General features: G+C 40.0%; 1 protein-coding gene across 1 annotated transcript; it reads right to left on the bottom strand.

The window, feature by feature from the left end:
• Positions 1-89: 89 nt before the first annotated feature.
• LOC134495212 (retina-specific copper amine oxidase-like) lies at positions 90-16,111 on the bottom strand. Its single transcript, XM_063300459.1, has 4 exons — positions 14,494-16,111; positions 10,209-10,494; positions 8,722-8,851; positions 90-694 (listed from the first exon to the last, which is right to left on the bottom strand). Exons 1-4 carry the CDS (start codon positions 16,061-16,063, stop codon positions 410-412), a joined length of 2,271 nt encoding a protein of 756 aa, XP_063156529.1. The 5' UTR covers positions 16,064-16,111; the 3' UTR covers positions 90-409.
• Between the last annotated feature and the right edge of the window lie 6,268 nt (positions 16,112-22,379).

The raw sequence follows: 22,379 nt of genomic DNA, 5'->3' as shown, positions 1-22,379 counted from the left end.
TCAAAATTTGTATTGTTATCCTTTTAAAAAATTCTTTAAAGATAGACAGACAGACAGACAGATTGATTCCTAGAGCAAATTACAAAATACAGACCACATCATTACTTTTGGAATGGGGATTAAGTATATTGTATGGCTATACTTATTATAATCTTCAAATTAAAAAAAATAACAGGAAAGGCAGTTGGGTAACAAAGGTGGAATGATTTGTCTGATACAGAAAAAAAATTGCAAACACAATTTCCAAGTGTGCACAATGCAAGCAGAGCTAAACTTTAGGTCAAACACAGTCAACAATAAGGAACTCAAGACTGACTGCCATCTCACACACAGATTTCATGCTCGGCTATTTCCACTACTGTATTCCCCCGAATACAAACAGCAGCAGCCACTCAGCCTCTGGATGGTATTAGAGCTTCGTCAGATTTTGGAAACCTTCATAAGTGAAAGGTGGAAGGTTGGGTACGCAGGCAGCTGTTTTAGGAAGGCAAGCAATATGGTTGATCTCACAGGAGGTGAAGTCATCTTTGTCAGTGAAAAACACACCATCAGGCGAGTCAATGGAGGGGTCATTGTCAAAATAATTATAAGGCCTTAAAATGAAGCCAACTGCATTTGCAAGTGTCACAGTGTTAGGAATATCCTCAGCATGGGGAATATGTAGAAATCCAGTGGTGATCCAGGCAACCAGGTCCTAGTGAGAGACCATAAGACAAAGTTATGTGATTAAAGAACGTGGAAGGGAAATTCTTTCCAACTCTGGAATAGCAGCTCCACTCAGAGTCACATGATCAGGAAGGAGGGAGCTTAAGAATGGAGCATTCTGAGACACTGCCCAATTACCTCTTGCAAAGGATGGTTTGTGGAACCATTCCTGTTTGTTTGTTTCACAGGTCCCAGGTGGGTCTGGCCCGTTTTGGAAGTCCATCTTTTTTTGTTGGTTTCTCCCATCACACCAAATTTAGTCCCTGCTCTCTGTTTTGTTTGGTTCCATTTCTGGAAGGCAATTGTGCTGACAGAATTTTAAGCCCCAATTTCTTTCCAACATTCCACTGGGTGTCTGCTACTAAATGAATAAAATGAATGAAACATCTATGAACATCACAGTGCAAATCCCACCCTTCCTTATTTGTTCCAAAGCACTTTTTTTTTCATTTACTCCCACCCGACTGCACAGATGCTTCTGTAGGAAAAGCATGATGAGCATGGCTTCTGGAATTGTTTCTAACCCCTTTACCAGCTGTGGACATAGGACACTGTATTTTCTTCTGTTACTGAAATAACACATTTTATTTTTTGTATGTATGTGTGTACCAAGAAGCACTGAGTGTGCTGCATATGCTTCACTTCGAGTCATGTGACCAGGAGGGAGGAGGAACAGGACTTAGAATGGAGCAGCTGGTGAACTCCTGAGCCACTGCCCCACCGCCTCTCCTGTAGAGATGCACTGGGAGATTTTTTTTTCTAGAATGTTTTTCTCAATAGCCCCCAGCTGGATCTAGTCAATTTTCAAATTCAGTCTTTCTCCCATCAGCTTCTTCTACCATACCAAATTTGCTCCATTCTGTTTAGTTTATAGACAGCTATCCTGCTGAAAACTCCCATGCCAGTTTAGATAATTTCTTTCCAATATTTTCACTGGATTGGAAAGAACAAAAATAATGGTAAAGTAGCACTGAAGACTCGGTAACAAACTGAGAACAAGAATTCTGTAACAAACTCAGTAGGAAGATAATCACTGTTCTTCCAGTTAAGGAGAGCTGTAATAAATCGTTAACTGATCATTGTTAAATGATCATATTAGACTTGCCTTGTAGGCTCTGCATCACTAGGTTTTTGGGTGCCATGCAAGGTGCTAGTTTTGACTTATAATACCCAATATGGCATCTGTTGTAGGTATCTACAGGACTACCAACTCTAACCAGATTCTATCTGTACAAGGAGATCCTCCTAGGAGAAGCTGCTGGTAGTGCCCCCATTCCATGGGGTGACATGAGACAGAATTTAAAGAAGGTTACAAAAACATTAGAGCCAGCATCAGTGAAAGCAAGTTCAGGATGCCATTATTTTGTAAGCAAGAGAGGCACACCCATGTCTCATCAGATAGTTGGCATATCAAACTCCTGGGAACAGGAAACAAACTCATGGGGTTAGAAAGATGGATCCTGAGAGAGTGAGGAGGCTGGCTGGAGAAATAAGTATTTAACTGACAGCAGGTAAATAATGTTCAAGGCAATTAGCCCAGCAACTGGAAAACTATACTGTACTGTAAAAGACCTGAAACAATAAATTCCAATAGAGCTTCTCTGTTCAGAGAGAGGACCCCCATATGAAGGCAAAGGACATTCTATTATTTCATTAAAGCTCTGTAACCTATGAAACTCTGCATGCTTATGACTCGCTTAAAGATTCTAGCTGCTCTGCTACCTAGTGCCTTAGGGAAAATAGGGAAAGGAGTCCCACTGAGTGGTGTGTGCATGATCTCTCCATAAAATCCAGTCTTCTTTGCATGAGTGTGCAAAATTAGTTCTTTCCAGAAGCCTGGTCACTGTCACTTGTGAACAGCTGATCAAAGAAAGGAGAGTGCTTGACTATAGAATCAGTGGGCTAGTCAGAATTTCAGTGGAACATTGTGTAACAGAGGGGGGCTAAGGCCAGAAAGCATTTTTTCCACTGTGGTACCTATGGTCTGGATCAGCCTCCCCTTCTGGATGTTAGTGAAAATCAAACTTTTCTGGTCTTTGGGGTATGATGGTTTACCATTGGTTTATTTATTGATTGTGTATTATAACGGTTGGGGATTTTTTTTGTTATTTTGCATTGTATTTGAATTTATATTGTGTTATTTTCTTACTTTTATTGTGGATATTTTACTGTATTCTATTACCCTGTTGTAAGTTGTCATGAGCATATACTGATATAATCAGTGGAGGAGTTTCTTACACCATCAAAATATTAATGGTGCAGTAACTTAGTAGAAGTCTGTAGACCTTCTGATTTTATATACATTTATATAAAAATGCTCAGGAGATAGAGATAGATAAATGATAGACAGACACACTCAGTATCTTTAATTCTGACCTTGCAGTGCAGAGATTGAGCAGTGAAAGTACCAAAAATGTCACCCCCAATCATCCTCCATTACAGCTACTACAGCAATATACAGCTTTCCTTTCACTACATTACTAATGAAAACCTCTGATCTATTGCTGCCTTTATATCCACCCTTTTCGTTGAGAACATAAGGTAGCATACAAATTGGTTTCTCCTTATTTTATCCCCATAACTGCAGTCCTGTGAAGTTGGTTGGATTGACTCACAGGGGAGGAAAATGGTGGTTTTAGAATCTACAGCTTTCCTCATATAAGAATTAGCTAAGTTTCTCGTTCAAAGCACCATGCAAATCCACACAATTTATTCTGGAACTATACAAGAAGCGTGGGACTTGCAGTATGTTACTGATCTTTTTACATGGAGTGGGGTGGGGGAGTAGCTTGTAGTTTGTAGTAGTTTGAGGGAGGGCAATAGGAGGCAGATAAGCAGGTGAGAGAGACACATAGAGATTTGAACTGAATTTGAACTGCTCCTAATTCTCTAAAGTGCTGTCAGTTCCCCAGAAGAGCAAATTTTTAAAGCTGCAGTGGTCAGTTTGGGTTTGGCTGCTTTTCTAATAAGGCCACTGAATATTTAGTTTATAGATGTCTGGTATAAACCATCATAACATCACATCCATCATGATGCATTGTCAAATTATGCAAAATATGTAATTCATGCCATCACTTATCCCTCTTATCCCTTGTAGATGCCCATGGTAACATTTTCCTATTTTTGATATGGATGGATGGATGGATGGACAGATAGGTATGTAAGGAGTATTTGGTATGTTCACCACCTTGAGTTATTTATGAAAATAATAAAGGCGGGATATAAAATAAGTAAATAAATGAAGTCTCAAGTTAATAACACTGCCCTACTGATCAGATTTTTCAGAGCAGACTACCCAAACTGGTGCATTGTTCAGCCCAATTTACAATCATCTGATCCATTAAATCCTCTTTCGTACAGCCCTTAATCTTGGAATCACCAAGTCATAAAGTTGGAAAGTACACTGAACAGCCATCCAGTTTGCCCTCCCCCTTCAGTTCTAATATATAATTACAATCTGAAATATCTATGTATGTTTCAGTTACCCCTAATGAAGGTGGGTTATCTAATGTATAATTTAAAAAATATCCACTATCATAAAGAAAAACAAAAGTCCAAAATTATCCTACTTAAAGCTAAACTGCAGTATTTTTTTAAAAATATATTTCAACAGTAATCTAAGTAATTAAACATAAAGTCTTACCTATTAGACCCTAAACCCTTAATTTTTAGGTCTATACATTGTACTTTTCTATAATGTGCTATGGATTGTATATTATGCAGATGCGTATAGTAAACGACACATTAACAGTGGAAATTATTTAGCCAGACTATCTTGAAATAACCTGGAAGTGTTAACTACAAGGAGTAGGGATTTACAATGGACACATTTCAAAATCTATTACTTTGAAAAAATATTGTTTTTATTCCAAAATATGATTTAAAAATGCACAAGGACAGAAATCATATACAACTACCATTGTTGTCATCATAAATAAGTGAGGCTGCCAGTACCAGTATTATGGATTTGGACTCCTCAGAGTCAAAGGCTGACCCTGAGGGCCTAATCCATCAAGTTGTCAGGCTCAGGAGTGAGCAGATAATCTATCATTGAGAGCTGACTCGGCAGAAAATCAGCAGGAGCAAGTGTGGGAATGCCAACCCACTATGTAGACTAGATCAAGAAATCAACTCCACAGAAAGGCTAAAATTCATTTTATTAATATTGGCTATAGTAACAGAATCTTGCAAGTCTGACTGTGCTTTACTTCTCCCCCCTCCCCCGCCACTATACTCATGTGAATTAGGGAGGTATCTGCCTGAGCTGCTTTTGTATGCCTTCTGCTTGTTTTGGACTTAAACCGTATTTTTCCCCTTGTCAATTTGGTAACGGATCTGGCCTATTTCTGTCAAGGTCATCTTCCTTACTGCTTACAGGGAGGAGTCAGGAAATAAGGGGTCCCAGTTCTGCCAGTACACCTAGTCCCAGGGCATGTTGACATTTTTGGAGAACTTTACAAAGGGTTAGGGTCTGCTTGGTTCCTTAAGAAGCAAGGGCACCAATACCTGTGACTGAGCCACATCTGCAGCTGGCCCTATTTAAGAGCAGCTGGCAGCAGCCAGCCCTTCATTGAGAACAACTTGCCAACCTCATATCTGGGTTCCTGTGTCCTCACTTGCTGCTTCATAGCTCTTCAACTCAGACCAGCTGACTAACCTTCTTGTATTGTGGGGTAGGTTTGTTCTCTGAACCCAAATTCAGACTCTTGACTGAACTCTCAGGAAGGCCTCACTCTCCTGTACCTTTTCCGGCTGTGGGTGCACTGGTGCAACCAGCTCCGTGTCTGCCTTTGTACTGGACTCCTTGCTACTCTCCGGTAAACTGCTTGTAAATCCAGGTTGTGTGTGTGTGCTCAGTCTGAAACAGGACAGCCAGCTCAAGGCATTTGGTTGCCTGAGATGAAATAGAAATCCTCCCAGCTCCCCAACACACACAATACACTGTCAGGAAGCCCTAGGCAGGCCAGATTATTTTAATACTACCACATAGAACTCTTTGGAAAAACACTGTAAATTTTGACTACAAATCATTCTGAGTGCAAAATGTTCCAAGTTTGGAATGGCTATTTCAAGTATTCTCGGCATGGATACCCCCCTTCCCCCCCCCATTAGATTTTGCCCTAATTCTGGATAAAGCTGAGTGCTTTGTTCCACACAGTTTTCAATGTTCTTTGATTGGGTTTTCTTAAAATTCTTCCTTCTAAGCCAAGGAAATTTGAAGAGCGTGTGGGCAAGAATTAGTAGAGGAAAAGGGGAGAAGTGGGTAAGGGACTATCAGTTCAACCCATACTAAGATGGGAATTATTTTGGATCGCTGCTTCATGGGGACACAGGAGAGGTCACAGATTAATTTGGAAGCTGAAATCCATCAGTGTAATCAATTGTTGCCTGCCTTGCCACCTCTCCTCCTATCCAGTTTCTGTATCTAGTACAGTGATGCTGTAATCCTAATTAGTTAAGAGGTACAGACTGCACTTTATGAGTTGAAATGGGATGTAGCTGTTCTTGTGCACTGTGTGTATGTAGTGCTTTCTTTTTCAGGAGGCGTGCCAATGCAAAAGTACATACTGTTCATGTGCATAAAGAGAGAGTTCCTGTTGCTGTGCTGTTTTATAGGCACGTCGCTATCTGCAAAGAATGTTAAATAGCCCAGTAAGAGGACCCATCTCTATGAGCTTTGTTTGCAGGCAGGCTGCAACATATAAAGGTGTGCTTGAGCTTTTTGTCAAAAGCTGCCTTTTTTTTTGCAGGTAGGTTGCCTAATCCCAAAAGTATGCACTGTGAACATGTGTTAGAAATAACTTTAAAAACAAAAGCATTTTTCTGCTGTAGTTATATTGTTTGTGGGCTGTGCTGAAGTGTTCTGGGCTGCAAAAGACTTGTTTATCTGTTGGCTCTATTGTTTGCTATTGGAATTTAATTTTTTTAAAAATAATCTACTTGTTCAATTTTTCTGTTAAGTCGGGTAGCACATAGCATTTAATTATGGACAACTAGCCCACCTGTTTTCATGACTGTGTCAAAGAGAAAGGACATGGGCTTCGTTTTATGTTCTTATTTTGGAACATCACCCGCTTAAAGTTCCATTTTCTAAGGGATCTTTCCAAAGCCCAGAACATAATACTTTTTTCCATTTTGTATACGCCCCTGTGAAAATATTTTTGCTTTTTTGTTTCTGGGTGTGAGCAACAATACATAGAAGTCTCTACCATATGCCTACTTGGTAAAAAGGGTGAATAAGAGTTTCTAGCACCCATTTATGGCTTCTGGAGTACTTTGAGGGTGTGAAGAAAGTTGGTGGCAAAATAGTCAAATTTGAGTATATGTATGTGTACACATATATAAGTACATACCCACACACAGAAGATACTGTAGATGGACTCCTGTAGGTAAAGACTTTCATTCCTACCCTTAAATCCCCCCAGAACGCTAAAAAGCAGGCTGAAGTCATCCACAAAGTAAGTTCTGTGACAAAATAGCTGAATTTCAGTGGCATGATTTTCAGCTTGAAAACATGTACAACATATGCACACTGATTTCATGTGAAGACCAACTCTGGTTCATGTGGAAGTCAACACAGCTTCTCTTTTACAGACATTTATGCTGAATGCTCAAATGCCTTCAGGGAAGCTGCTGCTATTAGAAAAATATTGGTGGAATAGGGGAAGTTATCCAGTGTACTCACATGGTAAGTGCGCTGGATTCATAATGCCTAAAGAAGGCCATTACGTGGGAGGAATGAGGTGTTATGTAGAAGAATATACAGGCAGGACAGAATTGTTTCTTTAATCCTTTCTTAAACTGTAGATTCTTATCTGCAAATACGTATTTCCACTCTTGGAATCTCACTGAGGGGGAAAATAGATATAAAAAATTGGGGAAAGGAATGGTATTCATAGCAGGAAATTGATTCTGCCTTGAAAATGCCCTCTTTCTCACCTTGCATTGTCTGAAAACATCCAGCTTTGCTTCAAAGTGTGCTTTTTCTCTTTGAAAAGGCATGGAATTTATAATGAAGCTGTTTTTTTTATTATATCCTATTTCCTGTGGTGAAAGATTTCCTGCGGGATCAGGTGTTGGATTTTTGTCAGAAAGGAAATCCGGCCAGAACCAACATTAGCTGCAAGAAAAATTGGCTACTCTTCATTCCCACCCACTACCATTTAAAATACACATGCATACACAGTTCATAGAGGGACTGGATTATAGTTCTACTTATTTTCATTTAATGCATGTAGCAGCTAAGGATTTCTTGCAGTATCACCATCTTTAAAATTTAAAAAATCTGATTTGCTAAAAGTATACTTGACTGTTAGAAGTACTTTTGATTTGCATCCTTCCAATGCAGTTGGATGTGATACTATGTGATACACAGCAGAAGATAAAATACTACAGAGTCTAGAAAAGTAAAAATTAACATATTTTTTCAACAACTCTGACCATATACAGTAGGCTTTCTGAAAGTGGAACGTGGAGGAAAGCTGCAAACAAATTTTAAATCACTCAACACAAACACTACTGTACATATTAAATCAAGTTAAGTACTGTCCTCATGTGGTTTGTCAAATTCATTTTGCACTTTCAAAATATGCCAGAGCAGACAGCAAAGTGAACAAGATTTGTTGGATCCACACATTTCTGTTACTAAGTTACCACCAACAAACAACCATATAAAAGAGAAGGGGAAAATAGATTTGTCTGGCATCCATCCATCCCTGTGTGAGTTTGCATGGAAGAAGAGAAATATTAATTAATTTTTATCCCGTCTTTATTATTTTTATAAATAACTCAAGGTGGTGAACATACCAAATATTCCTTCTTCCTCCTATTTTCCCTACAACAACAACCCTGTAAGGTGAGTTCAGCTGAGAGAGAGTGACTGTCCCAAGGTCGCCCAGCCGGCTTTCACACCTAAGGCGGGACTAGAACTCACAGCCTCCTGGTTTCTAGCCCGGCACCTTAACCACCAGACCAAACTGGCTCCCACCTCCCCTCCCTCAGGACATAACAACTCACCTCATCAACAATGGACTCATTATCTATGAAGTCTGCAAAGGCAACAGAAGGTGTCCACGGGTCATTCTGATTATAGATGCTGGTACTGAAAGGTTCTTCCTCCTTTCGCTTAGTGACAGCCAGCTTGTATCTGAGAAGCAGAACCCCAGCAACAGAAACAAAGTATTGTTGAGCCTGGATGATTTCATCACTTTCATAGGCATGAAATAAGGTTCCCTAATGCTCACAGTCAATAGTCGCTCCAAAGACTGCGGATACTCTCCAGAAACTGGCAGAGCTTATCTAAATACGTTCCTTTCCACAGTTGCTCGCAACATAGCACATGTCTAGCAATAAATCTTTTTATTAAAAATATAATAATAAAAACCATAACAAAATTACCCTAGTGCCAATGTGTAAGAAATGTGTCAATCCATAAAACACTGAATAAAAGAATACAAATAAATGGACTCAATCCAACAGCTTAACATTAAGTTGAAGAAAGAAGTACAGCCACAGATATGAAGACACACCTCACACTATGGCAAATGGTTCTCCATTTCACAAAGGTGTATAGGGCAGTGTTTCTCAACCTTGGTAACTTGAAGATAGGTGGACTTCAACTCCCAGAATTCTTCAAGTTGCCAAGGTTGAAGAAAGCTGGTATAGGTTCTTTAATTAACTTATATGCTCAATAATGCTTTTTCTACTCTGACTACCGCTTTGCAAGGACCCTCAATTCACTATTTATGTATTAATTACGTTTGTATACTGTCAAATCTATAATTAGCCATTAAAACAATAAAATATAGATAACATCAGAACAATTACAACTCTATAGCAATAAAACAATAAAAAATAAGACACAATTGTTTCAAATCCTCTGGCACCAACCCAATAATCCAGAGATATTAACTCCCAAAGAACATATGGAACAGCTCTGTCTTGGCAGCTTTATAAAAAGATGCCAGGGTTGGCATCAGCTGGACTTAACGGGGGAGTCTGTGCTGCAGCGGAACAATGTCTCTGGGCCTCCTCTGATGTTTGGAGAATTGTCAGCAGCAGCCCCAGATGGGAGAAGCATATGGGATAGATGAGTTCTACCCAGAGAAAGCAGTCCTGCAAGCACCTGAGACCCAAGCCATGTAGGACTTCAAAGATCAACAAAGGCACTTTGAATTGTACCCAAGAACCTACGGGAAGCCAATGCAATTCCTGCAGCAGAGGTGTCACATGGCTGTGGTGGCTTTCACCTGCCACATGTGGACAGCTGCAGTCTGCACAGATAACTGGTAAAAATATCTCTTTCATCAAGAGTTAATAGTTAATGATTTTATAATTCTTGTTTTAATTACCTATTTTTTGTACTCTGTATATGTGTGTATGGCTTTAAACTGTAAGCCATCCAGAGGGTTCATTTTGAACAGAAAATCCCCATTTAAATCAAGCAAGTAATTAAATAAATAAGTGAAAGCACTGGACGCCAATGCTTAGAAATGGATTCTTACCTGCCCCAACTGATGGCTCTCTCCATTGGATCTGTATCTGGGAGATGATCCCCAGCAGAGCTGATTGTCTGGATCAGGTAGCCACGCTTATGGCCCCACTTGTTTGTGCTGTTTGCTGCAAAATATATGTATCTTGGCATCTTATCGTTAAGGCGGAAGGCAGCCTTATCTTCGGTATCTAAGACCTTTTTCACCATTTTCATTCTCTGAATCTCATGGTCTGGATTCCAAGGAGCCTTCACTGTCTCAAAGGTCATATCATTGGCAAGCAAGGAATTTTTCACACCTATAAGAAAATTAAAAGGGAAAGAAAACAAGAGAGAGAGATGGTGGGTTTTTTTCAGTTACCCAAATCACAGTACAATCATGCTTCAATAACCTTTTCCGCCTTCTTCTCATGATGTTGCCTTCAGCTCATCTCCAGTCCATAGCTGAGGCAGTTTAAAGTTATCCTTAGCTCTTCCAGTGTTAAAATGTCATTTTCCCCTTTCTCCCAACACAGTTTTCACTGTGGATATAATCTGGCACACTTCACTAACAATTTAGTGCTCTTTCAGAAGAGAACCAGACTACTGACATGGTACAGACATGGAGGAGGAAGTGCATCTGTTGCTCGGGCAGCTCGATATGGCTAGACCCACCTCAGTGAAGCTAGACTAACCTAAAGTCATCCATCGCCACTCCACTCTGCTTCAAGAAGCGTGCTTGGTAGTGCATGCCCCTGCCACAGGTGAGTTTGATAGGAAGAGAAATGAAGCCAGGGAGTACCCTGATTATTTCCCTTGAATTGGCTCACGTTGTGTAAGTAAAAGCAGTGCCATTGGCCAGCCTCACTGGCAGAACAGGGATCGGCAATGGGGGCAGAATTAATGCCAACACACTTTTCTCCTGGCTCAAGGACTACTGTAGCAAATAGAACTTTCATGTGGCTGTGTGGAAGAGCCCTGGGTCTTGAGCTGTTTCTTGTAGAGATATTCCAGGCACAGAAAAAACTTGTTGGATGGGGTTTACCAAAATCATTACAGCCACTCGTCATTTAGCAACTACCTCGGTTAGTGACCATTCGCAAATACGACAGTAATAAGTGGTAATTAAAAATTCATTTTCCAGCCAATGCATGCATTTATGTATGACCAAATTTTGTGCACCTGACAACAAAAGCCTTCTGTGTGAAACTGATGTAGGTCTGGTCAGTTTCAGGCAGTGTGAGCTGTCTGGAGGATTCTGATCAACAATTAAGGTCACAGAGCTGAGCTTGTTAATTTACAGTTAGCACTTTTTAGGGATAGGCTGGGCTGTGGAGAAAAGCAGCTCAGGAAGAGATAGCTAGCAATCTCTCCACCTTGTGAGGGGGAAAAAAAGAGGGAAAAAACGGAGCACAGGACACTGTAGGAGACTGCAGTAACCAGTGATCTTCCAAGTATCTCTCTCTCTTTCTCAGTCACATGTTTACTTAACGACCATTTCACTTAACGAGCAAGTCACTGGAATAGATTGTAGTTGCTAAATGAGGAGAGAGTATACAAATATATGGATTCAGCTACAAAAAAAGTAGAACCTCAGAGTTAATATATACAGGTAGTCCTCGCTTAATTATGGTAATTGGGCCTGGCTACTCCATCACCAAGTGACGCAGTCGTAAAGCATGATGTCATGTGACTGTGCTGACTTACAACGGCAGTTCTGGCACTTCTGGTTGCCATTGTTAAGCAAATTCCATATAGTTGTGAAGTCCGATGTCATGTGGTTGCTATTTGCAGCCTCCTGCTGGCTTCCTCATTGACTATGCATGTTGGAAGCCAGCAGTGAAGGTTGCAAATGGATATCACATGACCATGGAACACTGCGACATCATAATTGCAAGCTGGTCACCAAGTGCCCAAATCGCAATCACATGACTGTGGAAATGCTGCAATGGCTGCAAATAAACTGCAAGAACCGGTCATAAGTCCTACTCATTCAGTGCCGTTGTAACTTCGAACAGTCACTGAACAAATGGTTGTTAAGTGAGGACTGTCTGTACCTCTATGGGTAACAAAGGCCAAATTAGCTTTACTGTATTTTTACAGATCAGATATGGGCAGGCTTGAAGCTTGTAAGAGCTACTTTATTTTACTTATTTATTTATACTAAACTCAGAGGTCCACCACAGTTTGGATGCTAGATTGGGGAATACTTATTTATTTATTTATTGAATTTTATCACCGCCCATCTCCCCTCGAAAGGAGGGACTCTGGGCAGTTACAACAAAAACAAAGTTTAAAATTCAATACCATAATAAATGCAATAGACATAAATAGACAATACAAAATATAAAATGTGATAAATTCCAGATGGCTAAAGATTGTATCTCAGTCCATGAGTATAAAGGGCCATTCTGGGGGTCTAGCCATCCCAACGAATGACTATTCCCCTTCCTGTTCCAGGCATGCTGACAAAACCAGGTTTTTAGTTTTTTACAGAAGTCCAGGAGAGAGGGGGCTTGTCTCACCTCTGGGGGAAGGATGTTCCAGAGGGCGGGAGCCACTGCAGAGAAGGCCCGCTTCCTGGACCCCACCAGATGGAATTCTTTTACAAATGGGGTCTGTAACATGCCCTCTCTGCATGACCAGGTGGGACTGGTCGATGCAATGGGGATGAGACATACTGTACATATCATCTGTCCATACTGTAGAAGTACAAATCTTAAGCTGAGTATAATTATTCTAACAGTCTAATCAAAGGGGCGCTAAAAGAACAAACCCCAATGAAAACAACAGATGGTTATTCACTGCATAAATTGTTGTGTACAGTTACTAATTCCAATTAGACTATATCTGAACCCTCCAAAATCATAAAACATTTTTACACTTGTTTTCACTGCAGATTAATGCTCACATTGCATCCAGGCAAATTGTGGAAAGTGTCATCTAAAGATACAGTGATAATCACAAACCTGGATGGCTTTAAAAGGGGATTACGGGTTTATATAAAGTAAGGCTATAAATGGTTAGCAGAGATAATGGCTATCTGTATTACCATTATCACTGGTAACCATTTATAGCCTTACTATCTATAATATCAGAGAAAGTTATGGTATTACTATAATATAGTATTACTAAGCCAAATTATAATACTATAATAAAAGTTATAGTACGTATTAAGCTTAAAAATCAAAACCTTTTTCACAATAATTCAATGCATTTTGCAACTTTTTATCAGTCATACTTAGCACGATTTGTACAACAAAAACAGTATTTCGTGCATTAACATCCTAGAAATCATATTTAAACTTGCTATAAACTTTTTTCTCATCTTTAAAGGTTTAATTTATCTTAATCATCACAGTGTTAACATTTTCCCATTTCTACTGCATAAACTTTATTCAGTTATTATCTGTATTCTATAATGCATTTTAGTATTTTAGTTTAATGTATCTGAATTCTATTTGTATTTTATAATACAATAAAACAATTAACTTGGAAAAAAGTTACAGCATTGCTGTAATCTACAGTATTACTCTGATACTGCAGAATTATAGTATTAAAGAAAGTAAGCCTTTCTGTATGCAAGTTGTGGAACCTGAGGGGGAAGGAGATACATTACACAGAAGTCCTACTTCAAAGATTTTCCAGAAGTTAGACTAGATGAACCTTGATCTGAACCAGCAGGGTTCTTTTGTCCTTAAAATTACTCCCTGCAGAACAACTATGGCATGACTAATAGTGATCTGAGTTACTGGCATGAATCACAGAAAGAGTTCTAGTCCCGTCTTAGGCATGAAAGCCGGCTGGGTGACCTTGGGGCAGTCACTCTCTCTCGGCCCAATGCACCTCACAGGGTGGTTGTTGTGGGGAAAATAGGAGGAGGAAGGAGGATTAGGTATGTTTGCCACCTTAAGTTATTTATAAAAATAATAAAGGCAGGATAGAAAATAAATAAATAAATAAATAGTCTACGTTTTATAAGGTTTTTTTTAAGGTTAGCTAAGGGTGCAAAATGAATGGCCTCTCTAGGCTTTTAGAGCCATGAGAATGGTAGATATGTGGACATGATTATAAAATGTTGAGTGATTACATATGAGCAAACAACACCCAAAACACACTACATCCAGGACTGACACAACAAAGATCGTTTTCTGATTCTACTAACCATCAAATCACTCTTTGGCTTTTCCTTAAATAGCCCAATTGGCATGGAATAAAGAACAGTAAGAAGAAGCAGTGGGGCAGAGAGTTGCCAACAGCAGCAGAAAATAGTGCAAAACTGCAACAATCAAAACTATTTAAGACTCCCAAGGACTTACCTCCAACATCTAAATCAACTTTGTAGTTGATGACATGAGTATGGATTGTACCAAGTGTGTGTTCTGCAACTCTATTACCATAATCCAGCCCATCACCATAGAGAAAAGATGAGATTATGTATCCAGTGGCTCGGACTTTGCTTTCAATGGCACCATTTGGATGAAAAACAAAATCCCAGACATAGTCATAGTTACCAATGGTAACTATAGAACGCATAACTAGTGCAGAGCCAGCCAGTCCCCCATAATAGAAGGACTGAAAATTGGAGAAATGACGCCGGAAAGGGATCCCTAAACTTTGCTCAAAGACACACATTGAGTTCTTCTGTACCTCTGGTTGGATGGTTTCAATTAAATAGACAGCATCAAGATAGGTGGCAGAGTAAGGGCAATCAACTCCACGGACTAATGAATGTGAGAACCTTCCCATTCCAAAACTTGCATCCATATATCGGGTTAACATTCCACCAGGACTATTGGAACCATAGATAGATATGGCATCCTGCACACTGAGTTCATATACAATCCTTTGATCCTTAAATCGGATATCATAGATATGGAGTCCCCTGTGCACGTCCATCCGAAAGGCAAAACCCCAGGTTGGGGAAGTCACTTGGTTGTTTCTCACATTGTAGCGTGGCCCAAAGGGCTCATGATGGAAGGGTCCAGGTCTTAGAGGGGGTGTCCTTGGATGAAGTGAAGAAAAGCCCCCCTCAGAAGAAACTGGCTTAACCTTCGTTATAGTCACCCGCTTTGCTTTGAATTCTTTTTCCAGCTCTGCCAAACTGTTATAATATTGGCCATTATAGAATACTTTTGGCACTCTCCAGTGAGAGACATTCAGACTGCTGTGGTTAACAAGCACCTCTAGTCCCAATGGATGTAAGAACAAGCCACTTACATTCTGAAACAAGGTAACCCAGGAACAGCGATCTCCAGACTGAAATCCCCCAGGTACTGCGATAATGCCTTCAAAATTGTTTCCACTATGTCCAAATACTTGAGTCAGAAAAGTGGGTGCCTCAAGAAATCTCTTCTCCACTAGGAATCTCCTAATCCCCTCAAATTCACTGAGCATCAGAGTCCTGCCATGATAGGATAATTTCCTTCCATATTTTTGCATTGTCACATCCTGATGATACGTTGGCACTGGCAACGGCCCTACAACATATTCTGTGATATTTGGTTCTGGTTGATTTCCAAAGTACACCACAGCCAATGCTTGTCGAGGAGGCCATGGCCAACCATGATCAAGGAATTTCAGCACCTCTTCTTTGCGGGGGAGATTGACCTCAACATAATAAATAAAGTTCTTGGAAGAGTCAGCGTGATAAGCATCTCCCAAGGGCAACCTTAGGTTGGACTGCAGGTATTTCATCACCTGTACCATCTCTTCTGCTGACAGGGCAGCAAATATCATGCTCCTGTTCTTGTGACTACCATCCAAGGAAGCCTGTGCCTTGGCACCACAATGAGTAGACTTCTCCCTCCTGGTCACCAACACGCACACCAAGGCAAAAATCGTAACCAAAGCAAGTACAAGAAGAACAAGGAGGGCTTTTGGGTTCATTGCTGCAAAACTATGGCTTGGAGCCCCACCAGCTGTTTAAATGAAGGCAGTCCAATGACAATTCAGCAGCTGCTAGAAAGCAAGAGACTTTCTTTGTTTTCTGCAGGAAATGGGACATCACTGGATTGGGTCCAAAAAACGGAGGCTTGGAATTCATGGCTTGGATTAGAAACACCCTTTCATGACAGTTTGAATCTTTCACCGTGCCAAAAATGGACAGCGCATGTACTAAAAGACTACGGATCACAAGAAAGGAACCAAATACTAAATTGAAAATTACAGACTACTTCATTTTGGAAAGATTCTTGAACTTATGATTACATTGCTCATTTATGCATTCTTATTATTCCCCAGATAAATGAATGGGCTTAATATTTTATAATTTTAAGCAGAGCAAGAAAGAGTAATTGAACTACAACTGCTATTTTTTTTATTTTTTATCCTGCCTTTATTACTTTATAAGTAACTCAAGGTGGCAAACATACTTAATACTCCTTCCTCCTCCTATTTTCCTCCCAACAACAACCCTGTGAGGTGGTTTAGGCTGAGAGAGAGTGACTGGCCCAAAGTCATCCAGCCAGCATTCACACCTAAGGTGGGACTAGAACCTACGGTCTCCTGGTTTCTAGGCCAGCACCTTAACCTCTAGACCAAACTGGCTTGTATAAAAACTTCAAGTAAGTTTCAAATGTGCATAGAAATTGGAGGATCAGTTGCTCTACAATATAAACGACTGAAGCTGATCTAGATGCCCAGTGCATAGCATAAATAACCAAGAAGAACAGCTGATGGACTAGGATAGTAGAGTTTGGGGTTACCTTCTGAGATTATATATATCCAACCCCAGAAAGTTTAGAGGAAAGCCCCACAAATGGGAATGATGGAATGTATGGGAGAACTGCAAGTGCTGCAGCATGAGAAATTGCAACCTCTGCTGGAAATAAAATGATTTAGGTCACTTTCCCACTAGCAACTTATTGTGTCTTCTAGAGTCATTCAACAATTGCTGTGTCAAAATAATATTAATGAAGACAGGCTTGGCATCACTGTAAAGTTGACTGGTGCTCTGAAGATGCTGAAAGTCATTAAACAGCCTTAGAATCATTATAAGCAAGCAATAGATTGACCAGAAGATAATGAAATTCAGAATACATGAAGAAAAATCACCCATTACCCATGCATAGCTTACGAAGGCCCTGGGTGGGATCAGGCCACTAAGGCTGCTGTGCCCTAAATCAGGTTTCTCCTATGGGAGCAGCTGGGAGTTTTTGTGACATAGGAATTTGAGATTGCTCAGTATAGTGGCATGATGGAGAGGAGGGGAAGAATAAAAAGAATACTGCAATAATTTAAGAATTTAAGATTTTCAGGTTGAATAAAAACATATATTACCCAGAAACAGGAATCAGGTTTTGGAGGGGTGGAAAATGAACAAATGAACAAACAAGATCTTCCATCATTTGCCAAAGACAGTGTAACTTTCATCAGCTCTTTGGCTAGCCAGCAAGAATCAATATGGTCATGACATTCTAGTCAGCTCTGAGACAAAGAAGACCTGTGCGCTTAGATCAGCCTTTCTCAACTTTTGACCCTGGAGGAACCCTTGAAATATTTTCCAGACCTCAGGGAACCCCTGCACAGGCTCAAATATAGGCCATACATTACAAAATTATTATATCCATTTCATGTGTAGGCCTGTATATATGCATTAACAGTGTTATTAAACTAAAAATAAAGAATGAAACTTACCTCTTTAATGTGAAGTTGCCTGAATTTGAAATAATTTTTTAAATAAATCATGATTTCCCAGGGAACCCCTAGTGACCTCTCGTGGAACCCTGGGGTTCCAGGGAACCCTGGTTGAGAAACCCTGACTTAGATGGTTGTTCTTGGAATTTTTGTGACTTATAGTACAGTGCATGAAGTTCAGGAAATTTTGATTTTCACTACAGTAGGAAAGAAACATACATTTCCCATGGAAGATAAAAGAGGCTACTATCTTTATGTAAACAAGGTTGTCAGGAAACATCTGTGTGTGAAAGGGCCTTTTTTAAAAAAAGCATATGGAAGGGGGCTTCCATATAGAAGACTCTTAATCACTGTAAACGCTGTGTTTCTGCTGAACAGCAGAAATGGAATTGTAAATGATCATCCATGCTGCAGGAAGTCTGCCATTATTGGGCGGCGGCGGTTCACTATGTTTCATGTTAGGAGGACCCAAGATGGTGATCCAACAGCAGCTCTTTAATGAGCTCCAGTTATTTTTTGTTTTGTTTTGTTTTGCTTCTCTATCAGTCTCACTTGTACCCCCCTGAACTTATTTCTGAACTTGAGAAATATAGAAAACAATTCTATTTCATAGTTCTGTTACTGAAATAGGGGGCAATAAAGATCCTTGGGAAAATAAGAAAACAAAGGGGAAAAATAAAGAAAAGACAAAGGCAAGTCCCAGCATGTCAACTTTATACAAACCATCAGAGTAATCAAAAGTGGATGACTACCTGCCTAAATCTGTAATTAGAATCAAGGATTGTAAGTCCTATGCGTACTATTATTATTGATGTAAACAGTCCCCCAATCTGGGATTTAGAAGCAGATTGTTAAATGCCTCTTCCCTCCCACAGGCTGAAATTGAGCAACAGAAAGATTTCTCACTTTCACTGAGCCCCCTTTTTGATGTAACTACAGCAGATCCAAATGACCATTTCATAAAAGAATTTGTGGCTGAGCTAGCACAGGTGGTAATTTCTGCCTTTGAATATCTGTTATCAGTTGAAAAAAGTGGATTCTCTGAGAACTGCCTTTGAGGTGTTTGCACAAAGCCAAGTAAAAAGGTTGATCGCATCTGTAAAAAACTGAGATGTGGGGCTAAAAGAGGACTAGTTTTGCAAAGGAAAAAAGTGTTTTCCAAGAAAGTAATCTGGGAACACCTCGATCTTCCAACACTGGGCTTCAAAGAAAGTGAGGGCTTAGCTAAGAGCAACTGTACACTTCAAAACAGCTAGACTGCATTGAGAAGTATTCTCAGCAGAAGTAATATCAGTTATTGGGACTCTGTGAAAGCCACCATTTTGTTCCTGAGTCAAATTCTTAGTTGCCAGTCTTCCCAGATAGAGTTATATACAGTTGAATGGCTTCCAAGTGCAGCAGGCACTAACAAGATTTTATATTCTTTTTCTACCAGCTGAGGACACTCTTAATGCTGCAAAAAATTGAAACCTTTTCTACACACTTTCCAGGTTTTCCCAGCGTGGGATTTCCTGTGATGAAGATGTACATTATCTCTTTAAAGTTACATCCCAAGCTGAGCCCGACTCTATGAAAATTGAGGGCAATTTGCTGACTGACAACAACTCAATGCTTTCACAGTCTTTGGCAAGTCAGTGCCCATACAGAGATTACTTCAGAGGAAAAAATTCTCTGAAGTTGTCTGGTTAAATTTTTCAGAATACCAGATTGCAAACAGAAGGAAATTCTGAGGAAATTGAACAGCTTCAAACAAGTACTGTTGGCTACATGTATTGCTGCAAAACCTTTGATAGACCTGGTTTCCCCTGACTCTGATGCTAATGATAGCAACGCTAAACGGGCTCCAGTTATAAAACCACCAGAGACCAAAATAGTATGTCACCCTGATTTGACTAAGGATCTACAATGGACACTAAGACAGAAGTATACTGCCCTACTTACCTCAAAAGCCCCTCAAGATCTTCAGTTTCATCTGTTAACTGATGTTAGACATCCTGTCCTAGATTCAAACTTGGGGTTGTTGCCTGTTAGTGTCTCTCACTCTGATGTTCTTATCAAACTTTCAACATTATGTAGCTCTGCAATTTGGCAGCATCACCCCAAATATACTAGAGAGACTAGAGCTGCAGAGATGGATTTGATGGCCTGTGCTCATAACTTTTTATACCACGATGACAAACACTTAGGGATGGAAGTCTCCCATTCAGCAAATCCCTAATGCTGCTGCAACTCAACCATCATTTTTTAAAATTTATTTTTGTTGGAATTTTTAAATACAATAAAAGTATACAAAATTAAAGGAAAGATAAAAAAAGAGGAAAAGGGGGAAAAAAGAAAAGAAGTTAAAGAAAATATAGAATTATGACTTCTGCCCTCTTACTCTTTCCCCTCCCTATTGTTTTTGGTAACTGCAGCAAGATTACTGTATGCACAAAGATGCAAGAATAATGAAATACCCACAGTTGAAATCTGGATTATAAAACTCATAGAGCACCTAGCAGAAAAATATGCCCACAGCCTCAAAATTCCATTGCATGCAGCCTTCACAGACTTAAAATCAGCTTTCGATACCACACCAGGAAAAATTCTATGGAAGAAATTGTTGGCCATGAACTATGAACAGAAGACTCCTTTTATTAATAATCGCTACAGCCATACCGGCCTGAGAGCTGGGTGCAGTGCCCAAGGTCAATAAACTGATTCAGTCCCCCTAGCCCTGGGTGTCAACAAGGATTTGCCCTTGCTCCACTGTCTTTTTTTAAAATTTTTATAACAACTTGATTGTCTCTTACCTTAACAACCAGGATTTTCATCCCCCTAAATTAGCTGAGAGGCATATCCGAATCCTCCTTTAGGTGAATAACGTTATCCTTTCGCACTTGTTGTGAAGCACTCATACACTATTGTGAAGGCTGGGAACTGTTAATTAACTACTGTACCAGAAAACAAAAGTCATAACCTTTACTAGGAAAGCAAAAGAGTACAATTTGTTCATTAACAATAACAAAATAGATCAGGTCAAATCCTTTAACTACAGTTTTTAGGTACAACCTCGCATAAATCTAGGAGGGAGAAGTTCATCTGAATTACTTATCCCAAATGGCTTAAAGAAGCAGTTGGCCATTCTCTCTTTTTTCAATTCCTGGGATGGGCAGTACATCCCTGCTCCCCCAATACTATATGAAGCCAAAATACAACGGCACAACTACTTGATGATGTACAGTTGGGGCCCTATAAAACATTTGCCCCCAAAGAAGTACAATCTAGATTTTTAAGAGTGATTCTCTGGATTCCTAAATGTGTCTCCAGTGTTGCCTTAAGAATTGGATGTCGCAAGAGTGGAGGCTCAGATCTAGATTGTTATTCTCTGATTTTGCCTGAAACTGATGTTTAGCCCAACTGGATCTAATAATGAGAAACAGCTTACACTCACAGCAGAATAATGAGTATCAGGGGCAAAAACATCTTTTTTTGCCATGACTTTGCCTTCATCCTATCTCCAGCCTATGAGAGAGATAGGCCTAAGTCATCCTTAGCGGTACCACTCTTATAGTAGTATTTTCCCCCTTACTCTGATGCTGCGCAAGGATAGCCTTGAGGTGTATAATATTTCTATGAACTTAGTCCCCCATCACCTTGTTAGGAGGTCAGGTGACTCCAGTAACTGGAGGCAGTAGAGGTAAGATAACAATCAGCAATGAGGATAACTTAAATCATGCCAGTATCATTTTCTGCCAATCATAGGCATCCATTAGGAACTGCACTGTAATAAAAAAATGATGAAGCACACATTGAAAAATCAAGATGGCAGCTGTGACTGCCTGATTGAAATCCCACCAGCTTTTATGCTCATTACTGTGTGAAACACATAAAAAAGGGATAGGGCCTCAACCTGCCATGAAGACACCCCTTAGTCACTGTTTTGGTTAACTGACTCCCTATCTTTTGCATTTGTGTATTTGTGAGGGAGGAATAGCAGTGAGAATCTTCTCTTCATAGGCAAATCCTCTCTTCTGCTTTCACCAGACAACCTCAAGGTTCCCAACAGCATTTCTGCCCCACAGCCAGGATGGCCACCACAAGCCAGCTATCTACAGTATGTTCGAAGGGTTTGTGTTTTATTCACCGTGGACAAATAGATCATGGACAGGAAGGGGAACACCAGCATTTTTTATTCTTTCTGTGAATGGATGAGGAGGGATTTCATCAGTTCTGACATGCAGTGGGGTGGGGGACACACACCAATGAAGGGTGAGGCAACTGCCAGTTGAGGGTAGCAAAGATGGACAATAGTTGGTCCACCTATCCAGCAATCACTCCAGCATCTGAAGCTGCCTGGAAGTGACCTAAAACTGACCTTGTGTTTTGTTAATGGGAAAGGCAGGCAGTATAGCCACCAGAAATGGAAAAACTGTGTTCAGAATAGGGAAAACCTTTTTGCATTGTTATGTTCCAAAACTAGTCACAATAAAGGCTATTTTTTCACAACTTTCTCTTAAATCCACTTGCTCTCTTAGGGCACATTTATGCTTGTGTTGTTGGAATTTTCTTTCCTGACCAGAATAAA

The sequence above is a fragment of the Candoia aspera genome, chromosome 4, assembly GCF_035149785.1.
Source record: "Candoia aspera isolate rCanAsp1 chromosome 4, rCanAsp1.hap2, whole genome shotgun sequence".
NCBI lineage: Eukaryota > Metazoa > Chordata > Lepidosauria > Squamata > Boidae > Candoia > Candoia aspera.
Note: the sequence above shows the minus strand (reverse complement) of the source record. Positions and strands in the feature narration are given on the sequence as shown.

Excerpts from the sequence above, each read along its gene's own strand:
- LOC134495212 (XM_063300459.1), bottom strand. The coding sequence starts at position 16,063 with ATGAACCCAAAAGCCCTCCTTGTTCTTCTTGTACTTGCTTTGGTTACG. Across the intron at positions 10,495-14,493 it reads AGTTGATTTAGATGTTGGAG|GTGTGAAAAATTCCTTGCTT; the intron begins GTAAGTCCTTGG and ends ATTTTCTTATAG. Across the intron at positions 8,852-10,208 it reads AGAGCCATCAGTTGGGGCAG|ATACAAGCTGGCTGTCACTA; the intron begins GTAAGAATCCAT and ends TCTGCTTCTCAG.